The sequence below is a fragment of the Lactuca virosa genome, chromosome 2 (assembly GCF_052849685.1).
Source record: "Lactuca virosa cultivar CGN04683 chromosome 2, Lactuca_virosa_CGN04683_v6, whole genome shotgun sequence".
Classification (NCBI taxonomy): domain Eukaryota; kingdom Viridiplantae; phylum Streptophyta; class Magnoliopsida; order Asterales; family Asteraceae; genus Lactuca; species Lactuca virosa.
The window spans coordinates 148,695,783-148,721,290 of record NC_136427.1 but is presented as its reverse complement, the minus strand read 5'-3'; the positions used below and the strand labels follow the sequence as shown (position 1 = coordinate 148,721,290).

General features: G+C 37.5%; 3 protein-coding genes across 3 annotated transcripts; 2 read left to right on the top strand and 1 right to left on the bottom strand.

Moving 5' to 3' along the window:
• The first annotated feature begins 975 nt into the window (after positions 1 to 975).
• Positions 976 to 2,044, top strand: LOC145159592 (CRIB domain-containing protein RIC4-like). The gene is made up of 3 exons (XM_079078597.1): positions 976 to 1,328; positions 1,406 to 1,519; positions 1,590 to 2,044. Exons 1-3 carry the CDS (start codon positions 1,199 to 1,201, stop codon positions 1,811 to 1,813), a joined length of 468 nt encoding a protein of 155 aa, XP_078934723.1. The 5' UTR covers positions 976 to 1,198; the 3' UTR covers positions 1,814 to 2,044.
• Positions 2,045 to 3,508: 1,464 nt separating this feature from the next.
• On the bottom strand, positions 3,509 to 8,765 carry LOC145159591 (leucine-rich repeat receptor protein kinase MSP1-like). The gene is made up of 2 exons (XM_079078596.1): positions 8,533 to 8,765; positions 3,509 to 7,395 (listed from the first exon to the last, which is right to left on the bottom strand). Exon 2 carries the CDS (start codon positions 7,362 to 7,364, stop codon positions 3,588 to 3,590), a length of 3,777 nt encoding a protein of 1,258 aa, XP_078934722.1. The 5' UTR covers positions 7,365 to 7,395; positions 8,533 to 8,765; the 3' UTR covers positions 3,509 to 3,587.
• Positions 8,766 to 9,879: 1,114 nt separating this feature from the next.
• LOC145157861 (uncharacterized) lies at positions 9,880 to 10,764 on the top strand. The gene is made up of 2 exons (XM_079076842.1): positions 9,880 to 10,028; positions 10,077 to 10,764. Exons 1-2 carry the CDS (start codon positions 9,880 to 9,882, stop codon positions 10,762 to 10,764), a joined length of 837 nt encoding a protein of 278 aa, XP_078932968.1.
• The last annotated feature ends 14,744 nt before the right edge of the window (positions 10,765 to 25,508 follow it).

The window sequence follows — 25,508 nt, the reverse complement described above, 5'->3', positions numbered from 1 at the left end:
GAAGCGGATTGGGTCATGCAAGGTATTTCGCAAAATTAATGACAATGCTTATGTCATTGACCTCCCCGAATCATATTCTATTTCTTCAACATTCAATATGGCAGACTTGACAGAGTTCAGACTCGATCCTTTATATCCTCATGCTCACTCAAGGACGAGTTCTTTTTCAACCAGGGGAGAATGATGTGGTATTATTTACTGAAATACCTTTCTGGCCGGATTGTGCTCCAGGAGGAATCAAGCCCAAGTTTTCATATTTTATTTGTTTTAGTCTTTATCCTATTTTATAGAAGTCTTTTAATAAAATTAGGATTATGTTAGGATTAGTATGGATAACCTTTAAATACCTTGTTAATCGCATGAACAGATTTTGGTTTTTGGCTTTTATCTAATTACGTTCTTGATTAATTAAAAGCAAGAGTCGAGAAACGTTTTCTCAGATTTTGTTTCGTCAGGCACACGATAGTTCCCCTGGTTTTCAAGCGTTTGACAATTCTATATTAATTGTCTATCTGTAGCTGCTTTCGGCTACATCACATTTTGGGTGTAAAATACATTGATTGCTTTAAATAATAAATGTAACCAAAATAAAAAAAGAAATGTTGCATGACAAATCACCCCAAATAACAAGAAATTGAAATGGTATGTCAAAAACAATGAGTGAAGACTCCCGTGGTATTCACTATAAGCCGTTGTGTAGAGAATGTGTAGAGAAGAAGACTCCTCATTTTGGTTCCTAATAACATGGTCAATAATAGTCCACGTGCTTTCTACAATTACTTTATTCCTACATCATTCATAGTGATGGTGATTGAGGATGACAATATTGATTAACTATGGATACGGATGCAGAAGAACCTAATCAGAAATTATTAGTGAATAAAAGCTTAATGACAAATAATTTGGTTAGTGGGCTCAAAGAACTCACTCCTCAATTACCCCACCAATCATCACTCAAGTAGGTCGAGTTGTACAGCTTAACCTAACCACACCCAAACCCAAACCACCTCTATAATTCTCTTTTTCTCTTTATCTATCTAAAAATCTTAAAGGGTGTATACGTATAAATAATATATTGCACTTTGTGCTATGTATAATGATTATAGCTTGTTTACAAAGTGAAAGAGGCCCTATCTTTCTTCAATCAGAATACTCTTATTATATCTACTCATTCTGAGTTGTGTTTCTTTAAGAAATCATGAGAGATATCATCGAAAGATTTCTTGTTCTTCCATTTTCCATGGGATGTATCCCAAAATCGAGCACACAAGCAGTCGAATCAACCCAATTCAAGGAGCAAACACCCGAATCAAAACAACTTGTCACAAGTATGATCCTTTTCTCTTTCACTCTCTGTATCTCAAAATTTCTACAGATTTGTTATATGAAATTCTGTATTTTAAAGGAACACAAGAAGGAAAAACCTCATGGGGATTCGTAGCTATAAAGGGATCCAACATTTCGAGAGGAATTCGAAGACTAATCATGTCGACCTTCGAAAGTTTTTCTCGAATCATAAGTAAGTAACGACAAATGATTGTAATCATGATAATTCTTGAGAAATTTTCGTTGATAACGATGAATTTCAGGTAACAAAGAAGGAGATGAAATTGAAATGGAGATCGAACTGGAGATAGGGTTTCCTACAGATGTAAAGCATGTTACGCATATAGGATATGATGGATCGATGACGACTAACCCTGTGAAAAATTGGGAGAATATTGAAACGCCTGAAATTCTTTCGTTTCCTTGTATTTCTTTGAAACAATTTGAGAACGCCATGGCTGCACAATCTGAAACTCTGGTTGCTTGAAATAACAAAATTGATTCATTTTAATGGATCCTAACATACGCATTCGCCCAGTGAATTGAGAGAGATTATAATGATTGTGAAGAAATGTATAGTATAGGTGGAAAGGAGCAATGGTCTGGATTGGAGTGATTTTTTTTTTTTTTTTTTTTTTTGAGTGTTGTTACTAATACAAGATCTGATTTTTGTGTTACTAATTTAACTTGTTAACGAATCTCATACAAATTTGTTAAAGTAGAATATGTTACAAAATAGCCTATCATATTTGTTACGTTATATTATTTAAAATAGAGAAATATCAAGTCTAATGACTCTTAATTTGTCAATTAATTTGTGTGTCACTTTTATAATATAGGGAATATGACTTATTAAGGTAATTTACTTTTCGGTTTGTTCACGTCTAGGTAACTATCTTTTTTTTGTATACATCTAGGTAACAAACTTGTTGGAAGTGTTCACATAATAACCATTATGACCTGTTTATATCCTAGATGTGAACACTTTTAACAAGTACGTTACCTAGATGTGTACAAAAAAAATAGTTACCCAAATATGAACAAAACGAAAAGTAAAAGTAAATTACACGAGTGGTCCCTGTGGTTCGGGGGAATTTATGTTTTTGGTCCTTAACTTATTTTTTTTAATTCGGATGGTCCCTACTGTTTATTTTTGTTGCGTGTTTGGTCTTTGTCTTACCTAAAAAGACTATTGGGCCTTTATTAGTTTATTTTTTTAATTAATTTTCTTATTTATGTATTTGTTCTTTATATATTTAAAAAAAATTAATAGACACCACATATCTGTATCTACTCACCATCCCACCTCTCATCCTTCTTAACTTCTATTTATTTTTCATCTTTAGTAATATGGACGTCTTCATCATCCCTTCTTTTTTCGGTCCTTCAAGTCCGTCGAATCAACACCACAACCTACTAAAGATGAAGAGACATTGGGTTATACTGTTGGTTCGCCAGAGTTGAAGGACCAAAAAAAAAAGATGGTGAATACGTCGATGTCACTAAAGATGGAAAAGAAATAAAAGTTGAGGAGAATAAGAGATGGGATGGTGACTGATGAGACCCAAATTAAATTTCTCAAATGTGGTTTCAGATTTATGGTGAGGATATACATATATGTAGGGTCTATTAATTTTTTTAAATATATAAAAAAATAAATACATAAATAAGAAAATTAATTAAAAAATAAACTAATAAGGGCACAATAGTCTTTTTAGGTAAGACAGAGACCAAACGCGCAACAAAACCATCCTAGTTAAAAAAAATAAGTTAGGGACCAAAAACACAAATTCCCCAAACCACAGGGACCATTCGTGTAATTTACTCTTACTTTTCGTTTTGTTCATATTTGGGTAACTATTTTTTTTGTACACATCTAGGTAACGAACTTGTTAAAAGTGTTTACATCTAGGATGTAACATGCTACAGCAGGTCATAATGGTTATATGTGAACACTTCCAACAAGTTTGTTACCTAGATGTGTACAAAAAAAAGATAGTTACCTAAGTATGAACAAACCGAAAAGTTAATTACCTTAATAAGTCATATTCCCTATAATATATCAATTACCTAAATGTATAAGTTGCAAAAGTAAACACTATGAAAAGTGATAGCTACATTGGTTTCCAAATAACAGAATACTTTTTTTTTCTACGTTATTTAGTTTTGCTAAACATTTCTTGTTTAAAATTTCACAAACCAAATTAGTTATCCAATTTCACCAAATTGAACTACATAAGACACAAAAATAACATAATCAACTACACAATTTCCTTACACGTCTTAAGCTCCTTCAACATTTTCACAACATCAAGCATAGTAGGCCGTTTCCTAGGCTGATCATTCGTACACAATTGAGCAATCGCAAGCACCCCCAACATTTGATCCTTCCACATCCAACGCCCATAAAAACAAGGATCCAAAACCTCAAACTCCCTCCTATTTCCAACCATACCCCTCACCCATCCCACAAGATTCTCACCTTCCACGTCACCCTGTCCAGTTGGCTCCCTCCCCGTCACCAACTCCAACATCACCACCCCAAAACTATAAACATCTCCCTTACTCGTCGCCACCATTTTCTGACCATACTCCGGAGGAATATACCCAAACGTCCCCGCCAACAACGTGCTGACGTGGCTCTCACACGCGCTAATTATCCTCGCGAGACCGAAATCCGACACACGTGCTTCAAACTTACTGTCTAACAAAATATTACTCGATTTGATATCGCGATGAATAATATGCGGGACGAATCCATGGTGTAAAAACGCCAGTCCGCGAGCCGAACCGATACAGATCTTGTATCGGGTCGGCCAGTCGAGTGCTTCGACTGCGTCTGCACGGTTTCTCAACCAGACATCCAGACTCCCGTTCGCCATGTATTCGTATATTAAAAACCGTTCGTCTGCAAAGACACAGTATCCCAGTAACGGGACGAGGTTTTCATGTTTGACTTTTCCGATTGTTTCCATTTCGGCGAGGAATTCGCGTTCGCCGTGTGTTCGGCCGCCGTTGAGACGTTTGACCGCGATGGTTTGACCTTCCGGAAGTAACGCTTTGTAAACTGTCCCGAAACCGCCGTCTCCGATTATGTAAGTTTTGCTGAAATTTTCGGTTGCGGATAAGATGTCGTGGTGGTTTAAACGGAGTAGAGATTGCTCGAATGTTGCGATGTTTATGCTCAAGGGTTCTTTTGGTCTTTTTCGTAAAAGACCATATTTGGAATTTGTCTTTGTTGCCATTGAAATCTTGTCTGAATTTACATCTTTTTGTTTCATTATCTTTCTTCTCAGGAGAACAATGAGTAAAAACACCACGAAAACGAATGTCACGCTAAGTATAATCCCTAAAAGAGAAGCGTGATTTGGTTTGTAGGTGTGTTGGGAAGGGGAAGGGTAGTTTGGGAAACATGAGTTTGGTTTGGTGCAAGATTCGGGAACGGGTCCGGTGAATTTGTTCCCGGAGAATCCGACGAATGAGAGGCCTTCGATGTTGCAAATACTACAGGGGAATGAATTTTGGAAGTTGTTTTGGGAAAGGTCAAGATAAGTCAACGCGGATAGGGTGGAGAGAGGAGGTAAGGTGTTGTTGATGGTGTTATTGTGAAGATCTAGAATGGTAAGCGCAGTTAGATTGGAAATGGAAGGATCAAGAGCACCGGAGAAAAGGTTGTTGCTGGCGTTTAGAGCGAAAAGAGAGGTTGTTGTTGTAAGGGTAAACGATAATCTTCCAGTGAAAGAATTCATGCTAACATCCAAGTATTGAAGAGTCTCGATGTTGAAGATTGATGAAGGTAAAGAGTTGGTGAATGAATTACTTGATATATCGAGTTTAACCAAATTCGGCATCATGGAACCGAAATTATCAGGGATTGAACCGGTTAATTTGTTGTGAGAAATCACCAAACCCTGGAGATTTTTCATCGAGAAGAATTGGGGAACAATTCGGCCGGAAAGAAGATTAAAGGAGAGATCGAGTGAAGTTAGGTTTGATAATTCGGAAATCTCGTAAGGAATGATTCCAGAAAGTTGATTATGAGAGAGAACTAGCTGTCGTACAATGATGCATTGCTTGATCGACGTCGGAATTTCGCCAGAAAAGTTGTTGTTCGACAGATCAAGCATCCCGTAATGCTGGACAAATTCGGAATCAGGTAACGCGACTTTCTGAAAACCGGAACAGATCTCTGTAGGTATGAATCCGGAGAGTTTGTTGTTTGATAGAACAAGGTTATCGAGTAATTCCAGTTGAGATATCGATTTCGGAATTCCACCGGTGAGTTTGTTTGATCCGAGATCCAAAGAAACCAAATCCCTGCATTCGAAAAGCTCTAATGGAATCTCACCGGTTAACATGTTGCCATGGAGCGACAAATTCGTCAGATTCTTAAGTTCACCGATTGAACTCGGGATATTTCCTTCGAAGAGATTGTTATCCAATTGCAACCTTTCAATCGTGGACGCCATTCCGATTGTCTCCGGAATACGACCTTGAAGCAAGTTATTCCCGAGTGAGATCTCCATTATCGTTTTCGATTCCCAGAGCTGAACCGGAATCGTTCCATGGAATCGGTTCTTTGACAATTCCAATGTAATCAGTTCCAGATCTCCCAAATACGAAGGTATTTCTCCGTGTAATTTGTTTCCAGATAACACCAAATCCGTGAGGAATTTGCAATTCCTGAAAGTGTTGTTGATTGTTCCGGTGAACTGATTATTAGACAACACCAACCCACGTAACAGATTCCCTTCACAGATTCCCACCGGAAGCTCGCCGGAAAGCAAATTGGAACTCAGGTCAAGAAAAGTCAACGACGGAATGTTAAGCGGAGGAAGATTTCCAGTAAACAAATTCTTCGACCACAATATCGATTCCACTTCTTTCCATTTCGAAATCCAAATTGGAATCGATCCAGATACCCGATTTGAAAAAAGAGTAAACGAGTTCATCGATTCGAGGTTTGCAAGAGAATCAGGTAATGATCCGGATAACGAATTAAACCCTAGATCAAGAATCCTCAAATTCGTACACTTTCCCATCGATTCAGGAATTCGTCCACTTAACCCTGCATTGTTGGCGATGAAGAACACAAGATTTTTCAACTCACCAAAGTTTGAAGGCAATCCTCCTTCGAAACAGTTTTGTGCTATATTCAATTTAGTCAAACTATTCATCTTCGACATTTGATAAGGAATATGCCCTGTAAGCTTGCAAGAATGAAGATTCAAATAAGTAAGATCTGTAAGAGCACCAATTGTTTCCGGGATTTCACCAGTGAAGGAATTCATCGAAAGATCAAGAGTCATGAGTTTCTTCAAGTTTCCAATTTCTGAAAATATTGATCCTGTAAACCGATTATGACTTGCATCGAAGAACAGCAACTTACTTAGATTACCTAAGCTTGAAGGAAGATCACCAGAGAAGAGATTTAAACTGAGATCAAGAGACTGTAATTTCTCGAGGTACCCGAGTTCACACGGAAGCCTGCCCGAAAACGAATTTGATTTGACCGAGAGTTCGGTTAGGTTTCTCAGCTGCCCGATTGTCTCTGGTAAACTGCCCGAAAACCCATTGCTATCAAGAACAAGAACTTTGAGGCTTCTCATGCTTGAAAAGGTATTGTTATCAAGAACACCTAACAATCTGTTATCACTGAGATCAATTGTTTCTAAGTTGCTTAAGTTCCAGAAATCAGAGTAGATATGGCCATTGAATCCACATCCACTGACATTGAGATGCTTTAAAGATTTGAATTCTGTGAGAATTTTTGGGAATGGAAGAGTGAGAGGTGAGAATGTACACGATAGCGATATCCGGTGCACGATAGCACCTTCACACTTTATTCCACTCCAGTTACATGGAGGTGTCTGTAAATCAAACCATGTTGATGTAACATCTTTTCTTTGAAGCAGGAACTTTCGAAGAGTTATCAGTGATGATGTGTCATTTGAGAAACACACGTGTACACAACACAGGAACAGGAATAGTAGTATGAAGACACTGAAGGCTTTTGATCTTGAATTTGACTTTGTCATTGTCTTGTTAATTTCAAGGACAATTTTCAATCTGCAATGAAGAATTAACAACTCATCAGATTCAAATATCTTGAGTTATAAAAGAATTAACATAAGGACATAATGTAAACAAGCTTACTAATGACAAATTACTCACAAGTTAAAGAACAAAACATGAAATTCAGTAAAAAAGTTATCAGAAATGAATAACAATTGAGTCTTTTGTTAGTGGTAATTAAAGGAGATGAAATGAAAACCCGGAAAAGGTGATATGAAATCAAGAAAAAACAAGGTAGTGGGCTCAAGAAAGATTCAAAGGCATATATGCATTTTCATTTCCTTTTTATATTATCACCTATGAACAAATGTTAGTCTAAAATTATTAATTCCATCAAAACTGTTGTATTTTGATATTAGTTCCAAAAAAAATCACTGTTTTTTGGTAAATATGAAAAGATTTGTGCAGAATTGGGCAAAAACTATCACATAATGTGTTTTTTTGCTTACATTTGACAATTTGTATTTTTGTAAGCAAGCTATCTTGTTGTTTTTTGAATAATTTCACGAAAACATGATGCTTGAAACTTGAAAAAGTTAATAAACTTATTAATTGGACAAAACACCAAAAGTTTGAGCAAAAGAGTAGTCTATGCGTATACAATCATACGTCTACAATCACTGTAGAACGTGCTAAGAAAGAGCTACCTAAAAAGCTACCATTTATTTCAAATTAATGCAATGAAACCCTCGTCTAGTTGAATCAATAACATCAGATTCCATTTCTACATTGAATTTTTGTTATTTCAACTTTGTCCCCTACAAAACGTAAAATCTACACGGAGGTGTTTGAAAGATAAGTATAGAAACAAACAAAAATAATAGAAACAGAAAATGTCCTGTTCGATCTGGATTAATGACCACTGTTCCTCAACAAAAATTAATACAACGGATAGAAGAACAAATCCCGATGTTTAAGAAATTGAAAAAGTAATTAAAGTTTAAGGAATGTACAAGTAAAAAGGCGTGTTACTGTTTCTATAAAGCCGGAGTTTCTCTCTCTAGAATCGTCAAAAAACACGCACATAAACACATCGATTTAAGAAGAAAACCGGATACAGAAGAAGCTATATATGTGTAGATACCTAGGGAGAAGATGAACTGAAGCTTAACGATGAGCATTGTTATGTACCTTTCTTTTAACGCTTTATCGCCATAGATTTCCGTACAATGTGCTTTTTACACAGAGAAAAACACAAACATCACTCTCTCTCACTTTCTAAAAACTGATTCTGATTTCTGTGGTTTCTCTCTCTAGAAATAGTCGCAGGAGTCTCTCTCTTTCTCTGTCATAAAATCTTTGTGCAGGAGGAGGGTGGAAAGGGTGATATTGTAATTATACGTCGTCGTTCTGGTAGGGGGCTGGTGGTGTGGTGCGCAAGGCGTGAGCTCGCAGCTCTTTTTACCCCTTACGTCCTACGCTACACATGCAAACAAAAATAGGCGGTTACGATTGATTCGAATGTAGATTACACGCGCCGGTAATGGGAGGTGTAGTGTACTCGCGATGAGGGTTTAGGGTTTATGGGGCCTGGCCTGGCTGGAGAGTGGGGAAGGTATGTGGCGGGGCGTAATTGGGTACGCGAGTGGAGGAAATATGGGTCCACTGTGGGCCGATAGTTGTACTATTTGAACAAAGAATAATTCTTTGACCAGTGTTTTTTCAGCTATATTACTTTCATTTAGGCTAAGAGGATACGTGTGGGTCTCGTGTTTCTCGTTATTGCCTACGTGGAGGCTGAAAACGGTGTCACAACGAAGTGCACACCCCCCCATCTCGTTGTTGCTCGTTGTGACTTTTCTCGTTGCCGTATCCACCCGATGAAACGAGAAAAAATCAAACGTTAACCATTTTAAACTGTTTGAATACAGTTATTTTAATAAAAAAAAACTTTAAAATTAATTCTTTTTTTTCCTATATAAATACCTATTATATCTAAACAATTTTTTAAACACATAACTTCTCTCTTTCTCTCTATAAATCTTAATTATCTTCAAAAAATATTTATGGATTCTTTCGACTCGTCCGATGATTCCGATGACGATATATTTTTCAGGATGATGTATCAGTATTATACTAACGAGCTGCTACAACCAGACTCAGCCCCGCTACTAACAAGACGTGCGATGTTAAACAGAAATCGTAAGGAAGGACACTAGCATCTATATCGCGATTACTTTGCGGATAATTGTGTATACAGGTCGAAGGACTTCAAAAGAAGATTTCGTTTGAGTAGGAATGTGTTCCTACGGATCGCCAACGCCTTGGAAAGCCGGTATCGCTTCTTTACTATACTTTTAAACAACAAAAAAAAAAATCTAGTACATGTTTCTTTAATTTTACAACATATACAATATATTTTTAAATTGTAGTTAATATATGTTTAGGTATGAATTTTTCCAATTGAGATATGATGCTAGAGGTAGACGAGGGTTTACAACTTTGCAGAAATGTGATGCGGTCATTCGTTTGATGGCTATGGGGGAGTCACCCGACACCATGGACGACTATATGAGAATGTCCGAAAGAACCGCAAGGGAGAGTTTGTATACATTGTCAAGGGGTGTTGTTGAAACATTTGGAGACGTGTATTTGCGGAAACCTTCATTGCATGATTTGCAAGAATTGTATGCGGCGCATGAAGAACGCCATGGGTTTCCCGGAATGTTCTGAAGCATTGATTGCACACACTGGAAATGGAAAAATTGTCCGGTAGCATGGAAATGGCAATACGCAAGTGGTCATCACGGATCACCTTCATTGGTTTTAGAGGTTGTTGCTTCTCAAGATTTATGGATTTGGCATGCATTTTTTGGGGTTGCGAGTTCCAACAACGATGTCAACATTCTTGATCAGTCGCCAATATTCGACGATCTTTTGAATGGAAAGGCCCCGGATGCTCTTTTCACGGTGAATGGAAACGAATACAAATATGGATATTACCTTACAGATGGAATATATCCTCAGTATTCAACATTCGTGAAGGCATTCCGCCACCCGGTTGAAGAACGAGACAATTTTTTTAAGAGAAGACAAGAAGGAGCACGTAGGGATATGGAACGTGCTTTTGGAGTGCTGAAGGCGAAGTGGCATATAGTTGAACATGCAGCACGACCATTGGATTTAGAAACTCTACGATATATCATGTATGCATGTATCATAATGCATAACATGGTAGTAGAAGATAAAGGGCAAAATATAGCACACTATATCCCAACGGAGCCCAGACACGTTCAGTTTCAACCAGGAACAGCAGAGTATTTGCATCGAGTTGTTGACATTCAGGACGCAAATAAATACAGACAACTTCGAGAGGACTTGGCGGATTATATCTTCTATGGTAACAATAACGATAACGAATAGTGTTGTATTTTTTTATTTTTTTTTTGGAATTTGGATGTTATGTGTAGTTTAATTTCTATGTTAATTTTAATCTTTAAAAATTGTTTTTTATTGTATGTTATTTATAATTTTTAAACATTATGTTTTATTTATTATGTTATATTTAAAAAATATTTGTCTAAATTAAAAAAATCGAAAAAAAAATAAAAAATAAATTATAAAATGGAAAAAAGTTTGTGTTATAACAAGATGCAACATGGTGACCATTTCCCCACTTGGTGTTATAACATCATTGGTGATGTGGCATGTGAGGTGGCACCAAAATGGTGTTATGACTAGTTGCCCACACCTTATGCTCTAAGGGGAATGGTAACATTCTTAACACCTTGCCAAGTCACATTTTTGAATGCCACCTCATTTTTTACAATTTAACACTTAATCTTAGCATTCGGTAGGAAGTGGTAACACTCCTAGCACTCCATTTTTTTTCTTTTGATTTTCTTTTCTAATTTTATTAAATTATTTTATTTTAATATACAAACATTTTTTGTACACAAATATTAAACATATTTTATTCTTTTAACCAAAAACAATTAATATAAATATAAATTATATTTTTAAAAACAAAAAAAAAACATGTTAATACTAGACAAACACTTAATATTTAAATAAATGAAAAAGTTAAATTAGGGTAAAAGTCAGATTTATTTATAAAAAGGGAATGGTAAAAAGTTGAATTTTTAATTAAAGCAAGATAAAAATCGGATTTAATAAAAAGAATGGGGGGGATTGAATTTTGTTTGAACGGTAAATTCATTGAAATGAGTTTCCATCAATGGCAAAGAAGCGCTCTCTCTTTCCACCAATCACAAACAAGCACTCTCTCTCTCTCACTCCTCTCTTTCCATCAATCACAAACAAGCACTTTCTATCTCTCTCCTCTCGTTAAATGTTTGACGAACTCACCTTAACAACCCCCCTAGCGAGTGCTAAGGGTAGTGTACATTTGGGCTTAGCGAGTTTAGCGAAGTTTTTTAACACTCCCACTCATCTTAGCCTTAGTGAAGATATATATGTAATTGATTAGCATAAGCAATAGACTAATTTGTTTTTGAAGTTTTTTTTACTATTTTCTTGTATAAAAATTATAAATTAATTTTCTAAAGAGTATTTAAACTGACGTTTAATGAATTTATAAACTTTTTTTTTAAATATCTAAGATTTAAGAGTTGTAAAAAACTATTCTCCACTTTTATCCTTAAATACATAAATTTTGGGTTTTTTTTAAATATTATATAAAAATCGTTATTTTTTAGGTTAATCATTAAAAAAAATATATGCACTAACTCTCCTTACTGCGGATTTTGAAGTTGCATTGGCAGTTATAGTTATTAGACTTATCCAAGTGGTAGACTGTTGGATCCATAACTATAATTGGTATGTATTTGATCCGATAGTACCATGGTCCTTTTGGTTGCCTTCACCGGAGCAACTTGATAGGATGGACTTTTGAGAAAAAAGTTATTTGTGATTTATTAATATATTATAAGTATAATATATTAATTGAGAAATCATATTATTTAATTAGTATTGATCAATAATTAATTTGAAATTAATTTAGTGATGAAAAGAGACTAAGTAAATTTACGGGGACTGATTAAGTAAATCGGTAATACATATAGTTTGGGCTAATGATCCATGGTTGATTAGGGATTGGCTAAACCTATATGATAGTCCATGAAGGTTTAACCCAAATTGCCTAAGAAATATGAAGGGTCATGGTGAGTTAGGGTTTGCATGAATGTAACCCTAGTCTTTCACACACTATAAAAGCATCCCCTTAACCCCTAAAATCGGCCCATGCATTCTAAAGAAGAACCATAACCGATTTGGAGCTACCTAGCCTCTCCTCATAAGCCTCCTCTTTCATTTGGTGTTTGTGACACATTAGAGGCATCACATTTGAGGTGCTAAAGCTTTTAAAGGCCAAGAACTACAAGCTACATTAAGAGGTATTCATCTAACTTGGTTTTATGTTGTATATCTCCAATTGCATGCTAGTTAGGGTGTATGCTTTGGAAAATTGAAATTGCATGTATAATTAGAGAAAACTTAGATCTAAAGCATCTAGGGTTGCATGTGCACCATAGGAGTGTTATAGTGCTTAAAACCCAAAAGTGGTATCAGAGCCTTGGATTGTTTTATATTATATTGATGCAATTGTGTTATTTTCAAAGCTAAAAATTTGCAAATTCTGGACTCTGACTGCTGGACTCGTCGAGTCCTATGATTGAACTCGGCGAGTTGGATAATTTGATGATGAACTCGACGAGTCTATTGCCAGACTCGACGAGTTGGATCGTCAGATCGCCAGAATTGGATTAGGATCATTACCACAAACTTTTTTGTATCATAAAAATGATTTTTCTGATATGGTAGTGATTATCCTTATCCAATTAAAGGACATTTATCAAATTTTAAGATAATGGTTTGATTATATGATAATTTGATTATATGTATTGTTTGTTATGAATTGTCTTGCTATATAAGTTAATATAGGTCAATTGGTAAATGATAAATTATATGATAATTGTATTAGTTTATATTTTGATCTAAGTGTTCTTGAAGAGAGTTTCATAACTTGTCCTCTCCATAAGTTATGGAACTCAAAAGTTTTGAAGAGTTACAAAACTTGCCCTCAAGTTTTGGAATTTGTAAAGTCTCACTTATGAAAAATTTAATTCCAAACCTTAGGATTTTAAAAGTTTAAAATTCAACCCTTATACTATTATAATATTAAAAGTTAATACTTATATATATATATATATATATATATATATATATATATATATATATATATATATATATATATATATATATGTATAAGACAAGTCAGTCTTACCGTTAGTATGCCTCATTCACGAAGCTGGTCTATAAGGGGGTATAAGGAAATTGCCTATAAAATGGTGATTGAATGGGTGTCCACTCTCACCCACCGCTCCCTTGACTACTGGAGGGTCATTAGCCGAACGGGTAGGATAGGACATTAGTCCTCATTAATAAGTATAATGAAATTATAAAGTAACTAAACTTTTATAAATTCTCAATCTTAGTTACTTTAGGAAAAATGTGAAAATGGTGCTATTCCATGAAATTGCACTTTGCACCTTGTCAAGTCATTAGTGGAGCGTGTGTGGTTAACCGGCACACTAATTTGGGACTAACAAGGGTGGAAAAGTGTAGCTTGATGTTTTTCATAGATCAATGGAGCGTGTGTGGTTAACCGGCACATTGATTAGGTGATAAGTGACATCAAGATTACCAAGCAATTTGCATGGTTATTCACACCTTGTTTGTGATCCTTGGTATCCCAGTCACAAACTTGAAGGGCATAATCGATATTTAAACATGCCATTGAAAAGTTCAATGAATATCAAAGATCTAGGAGTTTCAATTCGTTTAAAACTTAATAATCAATTTCGTTTTTCATGGTGGAAATTGGTAAATCGTCATTTACATACCTTCAAATATTTTGCAATTGGATTACGGCATCCCTCTTCCGAATTGTAGAATATTGTTTTGGATCCTAGCCTTAATATTTCATTTGGGTGTTATATTAAGGATTCTTATCTAATCTAAACTTTGTTCTTTTTCCTTTTCAGATGTCTATCCCAAACATTGCTTGAGGCTCCAACCCCTCTAGCTCGTTCTCCCTCATGAACTTGGTTGGGAGAACTATCTTCGATGGGTTAAACTTTAACGATTAGATTCGAAACATTCGTATGGCCCTTCTCTATGAGGACAAAGAATATGTCCTCGATAAAGAGCTAAAGGAGATTGATGAACAAACTGCTACTCCCGAGCAAATCGAGGAATACAAGGTTCTTGAGAGGGACGCGGCAAAGGTGTCGTACATTATGATTGCTACCATGACTGCTGAGCTTCAAAAGTCCTATGAGGACTTCTGACCCTTCGAGATGCACCAAGATTTGATGGAAAGGTACCATCAAAGTGCTCGGTAGGAAATATATGAAATCATAGCCTCCATGATTACAACCAAAATGAAGGATGGAGAGTCCATCACGGCCCACTTAAAAAACGATGCAAAGATTTGTGGACCACTTACTGAAGTTGAATGTGAACTTCGATGAAGAGTTGGCCATTGATATTATCCTACATTCTTTGCCTCCCTGTTATGATTGTTGGATTAGTGTCTAAGCTAGTAACTGTCACAACTAGCATTTTAGCTAGGAAATTCTATTCTCATGTAATCATTCAACTATTGTAAAGCATGTACTCTAAGTGAATATGAGTCAATGCTCATTCAAATACATCTCTCATGTTCAACTAAGGGTTGGAAACCCTAGAAATTTCGGTTCAAATTTATTATGGACTAGGATCCTCTTATTGGGCCTTTTTGGGCCAATAAATCTTAAGTTAGACTATCTTGGGCTTAGAACCCTTAAATGGACTCTATTTGGACCCACATTCATAAAACTTAACATTTTGGGCCATATGGGCCTAAAATGGATTGGTTTACCTCTAATGGGCCTTGTTGGGCCATACATGATTCCATTTACCCTAATAGGCCTTAAACCCTTTAAAGAGGACTTTATTGGGCCGTGAACATCTATAGGGGCCCAATGGGCCGAAAAGTAATTATTTGGGCCTCATGATTTCGAGCAAAGACAAGTAATGGCCCAAATTAATCCATTTCCTTTCTCCTAGCCCAAATTTTCGGCCCATGTGTAAAATAATAATAATAATAATAATAATAATACTAATACTAATAATAATAATAATAATAATAATAATAATAATAATAATAATAATAATAATAATAATAATAATAATAATAATAATAATAATAATAATAATGTGTGACACCCCTAATTTCTCGGCCAGAAAGACCGATTTAATTTATGCTTTTAAAATAAAATCAGAGAAATCCTTTTAAAAGATGTTGCGGAATTGGTCCCCAAAACAAATCATGATAGAAGTTTATCAAAACCTTTCTTTAAGAAATATATAATTTCCTTTTATATCAAAACCTCGGGATGTCATCTTCCGATACATATCAAAAGCATAAACAAGACATTATAAGCCTTACAACAGTTATTTACAACTACTGGCCTATAATCCAAAAATCTCTCATCATCATCGGACTATGCTCGGGGTCCACTACCTGTAACATAAAAAGCTGAGTGGGTCAGGCTTGGGAACCTGTTGAGCATATAGGGTTTTCAACCCACAATAATAATAAACTTATTAAGTTCACCAGTCAACAATAACCCTGATTACTCATTCCCGTTATCCTCACTTTACGTCCCTAAACACCTATCACAAGGGACCTAGCCTAAGGAATATCATCGGGATGGACACTACTGCTAAGGGGACTCCTCAGCCATACATATCCTAAAGGCAACCATGAGGGGGATGGAGTACGCCAATGAACATTTAGTTCACTAACACCTACAAGTTGCGAACCTGCTAGTGTTCCACTGGACTGTCTAGAAAGGTCCGCGGTCGTCATCTATACTCCGCTAGACGACTACAACAACAACAACAACAACAACATCGAGGCCTCTCACCATTTTAACACACATCGACTATTTCGTCTACCCATGTTCTACCCAACATATTTGTAGATAAAATGCATATATAGTTTAAAACTTGTATAAAACATCTATTCAACAGTCACCTCAATTAAAAAATTAATATAATTACACATAGCATGTATTTTATAGAAAATACTTCATATCTAGGTGTAAGATGAAAGTGACTACACACTCACATGATTTGATGATAATCGGGCAACACTTCGTTTCCTAAAACGATCGTTTCTAATAAAACCGGGAGTTTTATTGAGAAACCGGGCTCTGCGAGGGTTGGGATTCAAAACCGAAAAGATAAACTTCTCGGGCTTCTCGGGCACTTCGGGACGTGTTTCGGGTGTTTGGTATGATACCGGGGCTTTGGGGGAAGTTGGAATGAAAGAAATATTGAAAGAGGGGTTAAAAGTGGCAATTTTTCAAAGTATCACCGGGAGGTCTCGCACCCTTCTATTCATAGGGGCGAGGCTTCTGATCGAACGGCTGAGAGGCTTCCAGGTGGCAACAGATCCGAAGAGGGGTCACATTTTTACGTCATAACTTCCTCATACGAAGTCAGATTTGGACGTTCTTTTTATACATACTCTCGGTTTAACGAACACTACGACTTCCGTTTAGATCACTAAGGTTAAAAAGTAGTTTATCAAGAACTCACTTTTTACGTCATTCGGCACCGTGCCGGTTGTGTCGCGAAACTTTGACAGGTCATAACTTCTTCGTTATAACTCGGATTTCGGTATTCTTTATATATCTGTAATCCTTGTCACGACCCCTACAACTTTCTTAATAGATATCGGCTTTATCTAATATTTATTTTCGACGCTCATTTTTATTCTTAGTTAATTAAATCCTAATAATTAAGCATAAAACACATAATTCACATAATATTCACATAATTCATTTTCATTTCTTCCAAAATGAGTTACAAAGGTTAACCTGGACTATCACATCAATATTAATGTCTAGCCTAGAAACACGGGCATTACAATTCTCTCCCCCTTAGGATGATTCCGTCCCCGGAATCACACATCAGCAAACAAATGCGGGTAGCGACTCATCATGTCACTCTCCGTTTCCCAGGTGAGATTTGACCCATTCGTATGTTTCCAACGCACAAGCACTAAATCGACCATCTTGCGTCGCAACTTCTTAGTCTTACGATCAACGATTGCCTCAGGTTCTTCAATTAACCTCTTGTTTTCATCCAACCTTAATTCAAAAATGGGAATTATGTCGGGCACATCTCTCGTGAACTTTCTCAAATAACACACATGAAAGGTGTTATGAATACCCTCCAGTTCTTCCGGTAATTCTAGCTTGTAAGCTTGATTCCCGATCCTCTGAAGAACTTTAAATGGTCCAATAAACCTTGGACTCAATTTTCCCCTTTTACCAAATCTTATAAGTCCCTTCCACGGCGAGACTTTAAGTAAAACCGAATCTCCAACTTCGAATGATATCGGTTGTCTTTTCTTGTCAGCATAACTCTTTTGTCGATCTTGAGCTGTTAACATCCTTTCCCTAATCACTTTCAACTTTTCAGCAGTCTGATGGACTATTTCAGGTCCCATAAACTGCTTTTCCCCAGCTTACAGCCAACATGACGACGTTCGACACTTTTCTCCATACAAAGCGTGATAAGGTGCCATCTTGATGCTTGAGTGGAAACTATTATTATAGGAAAATTCTAGTAGAGGTAAGTGTTCATCCCAGTTACCTTGGAGTTCCAGGGTACATGCTCTCAGCATATCCTCCAACATTTGAATTGTTCGTTCGCTCTGACCATCGGTTTGCGGATGGTAAGCTATACTCAAACATAACTTGGTACCCAATTCCTCTTGTAGACTCCTCCAAAACCTTGAGGTAAAACGGCTGTCACGATCGGATACAATCGTTAACGGAACACCGTGAAGCCTCACAATTTCCTTCACGTAAGAATTCGCAAGTTTAGCCATAGACCATTTCTCGTTGGCGGCTATGAAATGGGAACTCTTAGTGAAGCGATCAACGACCACCCAAATCATGTCGTGCCTGTTCCTTGTTCTGGGCAGTTTAGTCACAAAATCCATGGTGATGTCTTCCCATTTACCCATGGGTACAGCTAAAGGTTCTAAACTCCCACACGGTTTCTGATGTTGTCCCTTAACCCTAGCACAAGTTACACACTCGGCCACATACTTAGCAACATCGAGCTTCATCGTCGGCCACCAGTAATAGGGTTTTAGATCTCTATACATTTTTGTACTGCCGGGATGAATCGAGTACATGGTCTTGTGAGCTTCTTCCATCAGAAGATCTCTTACTCCTCCCGTCTTAGGTACCCAAATCCTATCTTTGAATACCTTCAGTCCTTGACTGTTTGTATCAAACACCAACGTTTTCCCCAAACGTTCTTCCTTTCGGTCATTTTTCTCTAAAGCTTCCTCCTGAGCTTTCTTTATACTTTCCACAATTGTTGAGACAACTTCAATTCTCAACGCTCTTGGCCTTTTCTTTTCAAGATTTACCTTCCGACTGAGAGCATCAGCAACAACATTTGCTTTACCAGGGTGGTAAAGTATCTCACAGTCGTAGTCCTTGAGTAACTCTAGCCAGCGCCGTTGCCTCATGTTCAATTCCTTCTGATTAAAGAGATATTGAAGACTCTTATGATCAGTGAAAAGTTTGCATTTAGTACCATAAAGATAGTGCCTCCATATCTTTAGGGTAAATACTACCGCTGCCAACTCCAGATCATGAGTGGGGTAGTTCTTTTCATGCTCTTTCAATTGCCTCGATGCATACGCTATCACTTTATCCCTTTGGGTCAGAACACAACCTAACCCAACTCTAGAGGCATCACTATAAACTGCAAAGTCATCAACTCCTTCAGGTAACGAAAGAATCGGTGCTTCACACAATTTCTTCTTAACTTCTCAAAGGCTTCCTTATGCTTCTCATTCCAAGTATAAGTAGCTCCTTTGTGGGTCAAAGCTGTTAATGGAGTACCAATCGAAGAAAAGCCTTGGATAAATCGGCGATAATATCCGGCTAATCCTAAAAAGCTTCGAATCTCCGTAGGACTTTTTGGTTGTTCCCACTTCATCACAACTTCAATCTTTGCTGGGTCAACCATTATTCCTTCTTGGTTAACCACATGACCTAAAAATTGGACTTCTTGAATCCAAAATTCACATTTGGAGAACTTTGCTCACAGCTTCTCCTTTTTCAGAACTTCTAGCACTTCACGCAGATGCTTGTCATGCTCTTACTTGCTTTTAGAATAAATCAAGATATCATCTATGAATACTATCACGGATTTATCAAGGTATGGTTTACAAACCCTGTTCATCAAATCCATGAAAGCTGATGGGGCATTGGTTAGTCCGAACGACATAACCAAAAATTCATAGTGTCCATATCTTGTTCTGAACGCAGTCTTTTCGATATCCTGCTCTCTTACCTTTAGTTGATGATATCCTGACCTAAGATCGATCTTCTAGAAATAGCTTGAACCTTGCAACTGATCGAACAGGTCATCAATCCTCGGCAACAGGTACTTGTTCTTTATTGTCGCTTTATTCAGCTCTCTGTAATCGATGCACATTCTCATGCTCCCATCTTTCTTCTTTACAAATAACATCGGGGCTCCCCAGGGTGATGAACTAGGTCGAATAAAACCTTTGTCCAATAACTCCTGAAGTTGTGTCATAAGTTCTTTCATCTCTGTTGGTGCTAATCGATACGGTGCTTTTGCTATCGGCGTCGTTCCTGGTAACAAGTCGATACGGAATTCTACTTGTCGATCAGAGGGCAATCCGGGAAGATCTTCGCGAAAGACTTCCGGATAGTCACACACCACCGGAATATTCTGCACCTCCTTCTTTTCCTTCTTAGCATCGATCACGAACGCTAGGTATGATGTACATCCCTTGGCCAAACACTTTCTGGCTTTCATTAGGGAAATGATTCTAGAGTTTACTCTGCGTTTGTCTCCATACACCATGAACGACTCTTTCCCTGGCGGGTTTACTTTTACTATCTTCTTCCTACACAATATTTCGGCATCATTGGCGCTAAGCCAATCCATTCCTAAAACTATGTCGAATTCATTTAACTCGATAGGCAATAATTCCTCGTGGAACTTATTCCCATTCAAGTCAATGAAGATGTTTTTCATACGATGGCTAACAGGTACAAACTTGCCACTAGCAATCTTGAATATTATAGCATTAACTAGTCTATCTACAGGCAAAGCTAGTTTTCTACCAAATTCATGCGAAATAAAGGAGTAATTGGCTCCAGAATCAAACAAAATTTGGGCAGGCAATTCGTTTACGAGAAAGGTACCTGAAGCGACATTGGCTTCTTCTTTCGTAGCTTCAAGTGCCATCTGAAAGGCTCTCGCCTTCGGCTTTGGTGGAAGATTGGGTTTTGCTGCGTCCTTCTTCTTCGAGCAATCCCTCAAAATATGCCCTTCTTCATTGCACCCAAAACAGACGTTCTTATTGAAGGTGCATTCATTGGCATAATGCCCTGGCTTTCCATATTTGTAACAAGTGACTTCCACGCTGCATTTCCCAACATGTTTCTTCTTGCACTTGTCACACCACTTGGCTTCGGCTCCTCCTCCGAATTTTCTTGAACCAGTCTTTGAGAAATTGTTCTTTTTATTGTAACCTGAAGTTCCTTCAAACTTTCTCTTTTCGCAAACTTTAACCTTGCTGGCGGCTCTCCCCTTAATCATATCTTCAACAGACTTGGCAGCCCAGACAGTTGCCTCCAATGTAAGTGCCTGACGTACTGGCACCGCATACTCCCATGGAAGTCCCTTTGCATATCTGTCAATTTTTGCCAGCTCATCTGGGACAATACGCAAAGCAAATTCCATTTTGTCTATGAAGTTATTTGTGTATTCATCAACGGTCATACTCCCCTTTTTCAACGTTAGAAATTGGTTTTCCAGCTCAAGCACATTTTAGGCCGAGCAGTACTTGCGCTTGAAGTGCACCAAGAACTCTGCCCAAGTCAGTTGCAGTGGCTCATTAGGGCTTAGGGTTTTCCCCAGAGTGTTCCACCAACGAGCAGCACTACCCCTGAACTGACGCACTGCAAATGTGGTTTGTAACTTGCCTTGGCAACCACAAGTCATGAAAGTCAATTCCATTTCCGAGATCCAATCCATTACTCCGACAGGATCTTCTTTTCCAGTGAAGGTCGATGACTTGCAAGTCATAAAGTCCTTATACTTGCACCCATTTCTCTCCACTCTATCTTCGTGGTTATTTCTCCCAACCGCAAGCGGTTCACTATGACCAACAGATCTACTGTTGTTTCCTTCTTCAGATCGATCGTCATTCAACTCACGTTGTTCAACAGGAACTGAAGGTTCATCCCTGTTGTTCAGCAACATTTGCCTCAAATCCTCCCTTTGTTCAGCCATCATGGTCTGAATCATAGTTCGTACTCCATCCATGGTGATGGGTTCTGGTGCAGCTCCTACTATAGGCACCTGTTCCACCACTTGGGGTTGAGGTTGTTGGTTTCTGTTTGTATTTCCCGCTCCACTTCGAGTTATTGCCATTATAATCTATATACCGAATAAGGCGAATTTAGGTCTTTATCCTTGATAGATATTTCAATTACCTTATCACTCCGAAACGTTTACATGTTAGTTCTAATCTCGTAATCCTGCGCTTAGAATCCTATACACATAAGGTTTCCAGATCCGGTCGGCAACAGACCATAGATCCGAACAAATAATGGCATATATGGCAAACATATAGCATTTAGCACATAAAAGCATTTTAGGCATCTTTCCTAAAATAAACTAGTGCTCGTGTCTAAAATATGATAGACACTCATCTCATAATCACCACTTAGCATTCTAAGTTTAAGTCTAGAAATCCTACAATTTCTTAGTTCGCTTAAACTAATGCTCTGATACCAACTGTGACATCCCCTGATTTCTCAGCCAGAAAAGACCGATTTAATTTATGCTTTTAAAATAAAATCAGAGAAATCCTTTTAAAAGATGTTGCAGAATTGGTCCCCAAAACAAATCAAGATAAAATTTTATCAAAACCTTTCTTTAAGAAATATATAATTTCCTTTTATATCAAAACCTCGGGATGTCATGTTCCGATACAGATCAAAAGCATAAACAAGACATTATAAGCCTTACAACAGTTATTTACAACTATTGGCCTATAATCCAAAAATCTCTCATCATCATCCGGCTATGCTCGGGGTCCACTACCTGTAACATAAAAAGCTGAGTGGGTCAGGCTTGGGAACCTGTTGAGCATATAGGGTTTTCAACCCACAATAATAATAAACTTATTAAGTTCACCAGTCAACAATAACCCTGATTACCCATTCCCGTTATCCTCACTTTACGTCCCTAAACGCCTATCACAAGGGACCTAGCCTAAGGAATATCATTGGGATGGACACTACTGCTAAGGGGACTCCTCAGCCATACATGTCCTAAAGGCAACCGTGAGGGGGATGGAGTACGCCAATGAACATTTAGTTCACTAACACCTACAAGTTGCGAACCTGCTAGTGTTCCACTGGACTGTCTAGAAAGGTCCGCGGTCGTCATCTATACTCCGCTAGACGACAACAACAACAACAACATCGAGGCCTCTCACCATTTTAACACACATCGACTATTTCGTCTACCCATGTTCTACCCAATATATTTGTAGATAAAATACATATATAGTTTAAAACTTGTATAAAACATCTATTCAACAGTCACCTCAATTAAACAATTAATATAATTACACATAGCATGTATTTTATAGAAAATACTTCATATCTAGGTGTAAGATGAAAGTGACTACACACTCACATGATTTGATGATAATCGGACAGCACTTTGTTTCCTAAAACGATCGTTTCTAATAAAACCGGGAGTTTTATTGAGAAACCGGGCTCTGCGAGGGTTGGGATTCAAAACCGAAAAGATAAATTTCTCGGGCTTCTCGGGCACTTCGGGACGTGTTTCGGGTGTTTGGTATGATACCGGGGCTTTGGGGGAAGTTGGAATGAAAGAAATATTGAAAGAGGGGTTAAAAGTGGCAATTTTTCAAAGTATCACCGGGAGGTCTCGCACCCTTCTATTTATAGGGGCAAGGCTTCTGATCGGACGGCTGAGAGGCTTCCAGGTGGCAACAGATCCGAAGAGGGGTCACATGGGTCGCACGTGCGAGGGTCCGGCTGTCTGCTTCTAATTGGACCTAGGTCTAGGTCCGAGGTTCAGGTCCGAAGCAAGAGGGAAGGGAGACAGGTGGTGCGAAGGTCGGACACGCGGCAGGTGGTGCGAGGCTCGGACGAGGCTGCACACGCGTCACTCCTCGGATGCGCCACAACTTCGGATGACTCAGCAAATTTTGGACACGTGGCACGCATGCAGCGAAGGTGACGTGGCCGAAGTCCACCATGCGAAATTTCTCGATTTTTATGCAAAAACTTCTAAAATCCATAACATTCGCGTACGAGCTCCGTTTTTGACGTTCTTTATATGCACGCGTAGGTAAAGTTACGCTCTACAACTTTCGTTTAGACTTTGTCGGCTAATTTTGACTTTAATTTTTATATTATTATTTTTAACAGACCGGGACAGGAAATCCGTTAAAAATTCATAACTTCTTCATCCGACGTCCGTTTTCGTCTGTCTTTTTACCGTTGTGCTACTATTGACGAGACCTTCGATTCTCGTTTAGGTTGTATCGACTAAAAATCACTCGATCTAAAATTCGAGTTTTTAGCTGTCTACTGCTAAGCTGAAACTTAAAAAAATCATAACTTCCTCATACGAAGTCAGATTTGGACGTTTTTTTATACATATTCTCGGTTTAACGAACACTACGACTTTCGTTTAGATCACTAAGGCTAAAAAGTAGTTTATCAAAAACTCACTTTTTACGTCATTCGGCACCGTGCCGGTTTTGTCGCGAAACTTCGACAGGTCATAACTTCTTCGTTATTACTCGGATTTCGGTATTCTTTATATATCCGTAATCCTTGTCACGACCCCTACAACTTTATTAATAGATATCGGCTTTATCAAATATTTATTTTCGACGCTCATTTTTATTCTTAATTAATTAAATCCTAATAATTAAGCATAAAACACATAATTCACATAATATTCACATAATTCCTTTTCATTTCTTCCAAAATGAGTTACAAAGGTTAACCTAGACTATCACATCAATATTAATGCCTAGCCTAGAAACACGGGTGTTACATAATGGAAGGAGGATGAATTAATATGATGACAACACATAATTATCTAGCAAATATCTAGATAATCACATGTATCAAGAAGTTCATTACCCACCATGCAAAATCTTTTTCTCCCCTCTCCTTATTACTCTCGGCCAAACCTTCCACCATACCACCTCCATAGTTTTCTTCTAAACACTCTCAAACACTCTCAAGAACATCTCCTTCTTCCATCAAAAATCTCGAGATTTGTGGGTGCTTTCAAGAGGATTCTTCACCAATATCATCATCCTTGGTAAGTTTTGGCTTAGATCCATGGTTTAGTTTCTTGATTTCTCCAAAGATCCCCTCTTAACTCATGTCATTTCGTGATCTATGCTTCATAGAGTCCAAAAAATCATTCCAAGAAGCTTACTAGGGCCGAGAATCACATCATTTTCTTCCATTTCTTCTTCAAATCGAGAACAAAAAAGCAAAGTGAGTTCATACCCCCTTGTTTTCGGTTTTATCTTGTTTTTGGGGGAGAATACAAGTCACCATGTGTTAGATCTATGTATTTGTGCATGTTATGTGTGATTTTCTTGGTTTATGTTGTGATTATGTGATAAAATATGATGGATCTCGAAAACTCTAACAAAAATGGGTGAGATTTGTAAACCAAAGCACTCTAAGCAACATTCTATAAAAGATGAAAGTGTTAAACATGTCTAAGATGTTGAAAAACTAAACAAAATCATGTATAAGGATCATTTTTGACAAATAAACAAAAGTTGGGACATTTGTAACATTCACGGTTTTACAAGGGCCAAAAAGGGGTCATATTTGCATGAAAATGGGTCTTTATGATGAACATATTTGTCAAAGGGCCGAAAGTGTAAATTTTTACATAATGGGCCTTATTTTGGGCCCTTACGATTTATTTGGTTTTAAAGTGTA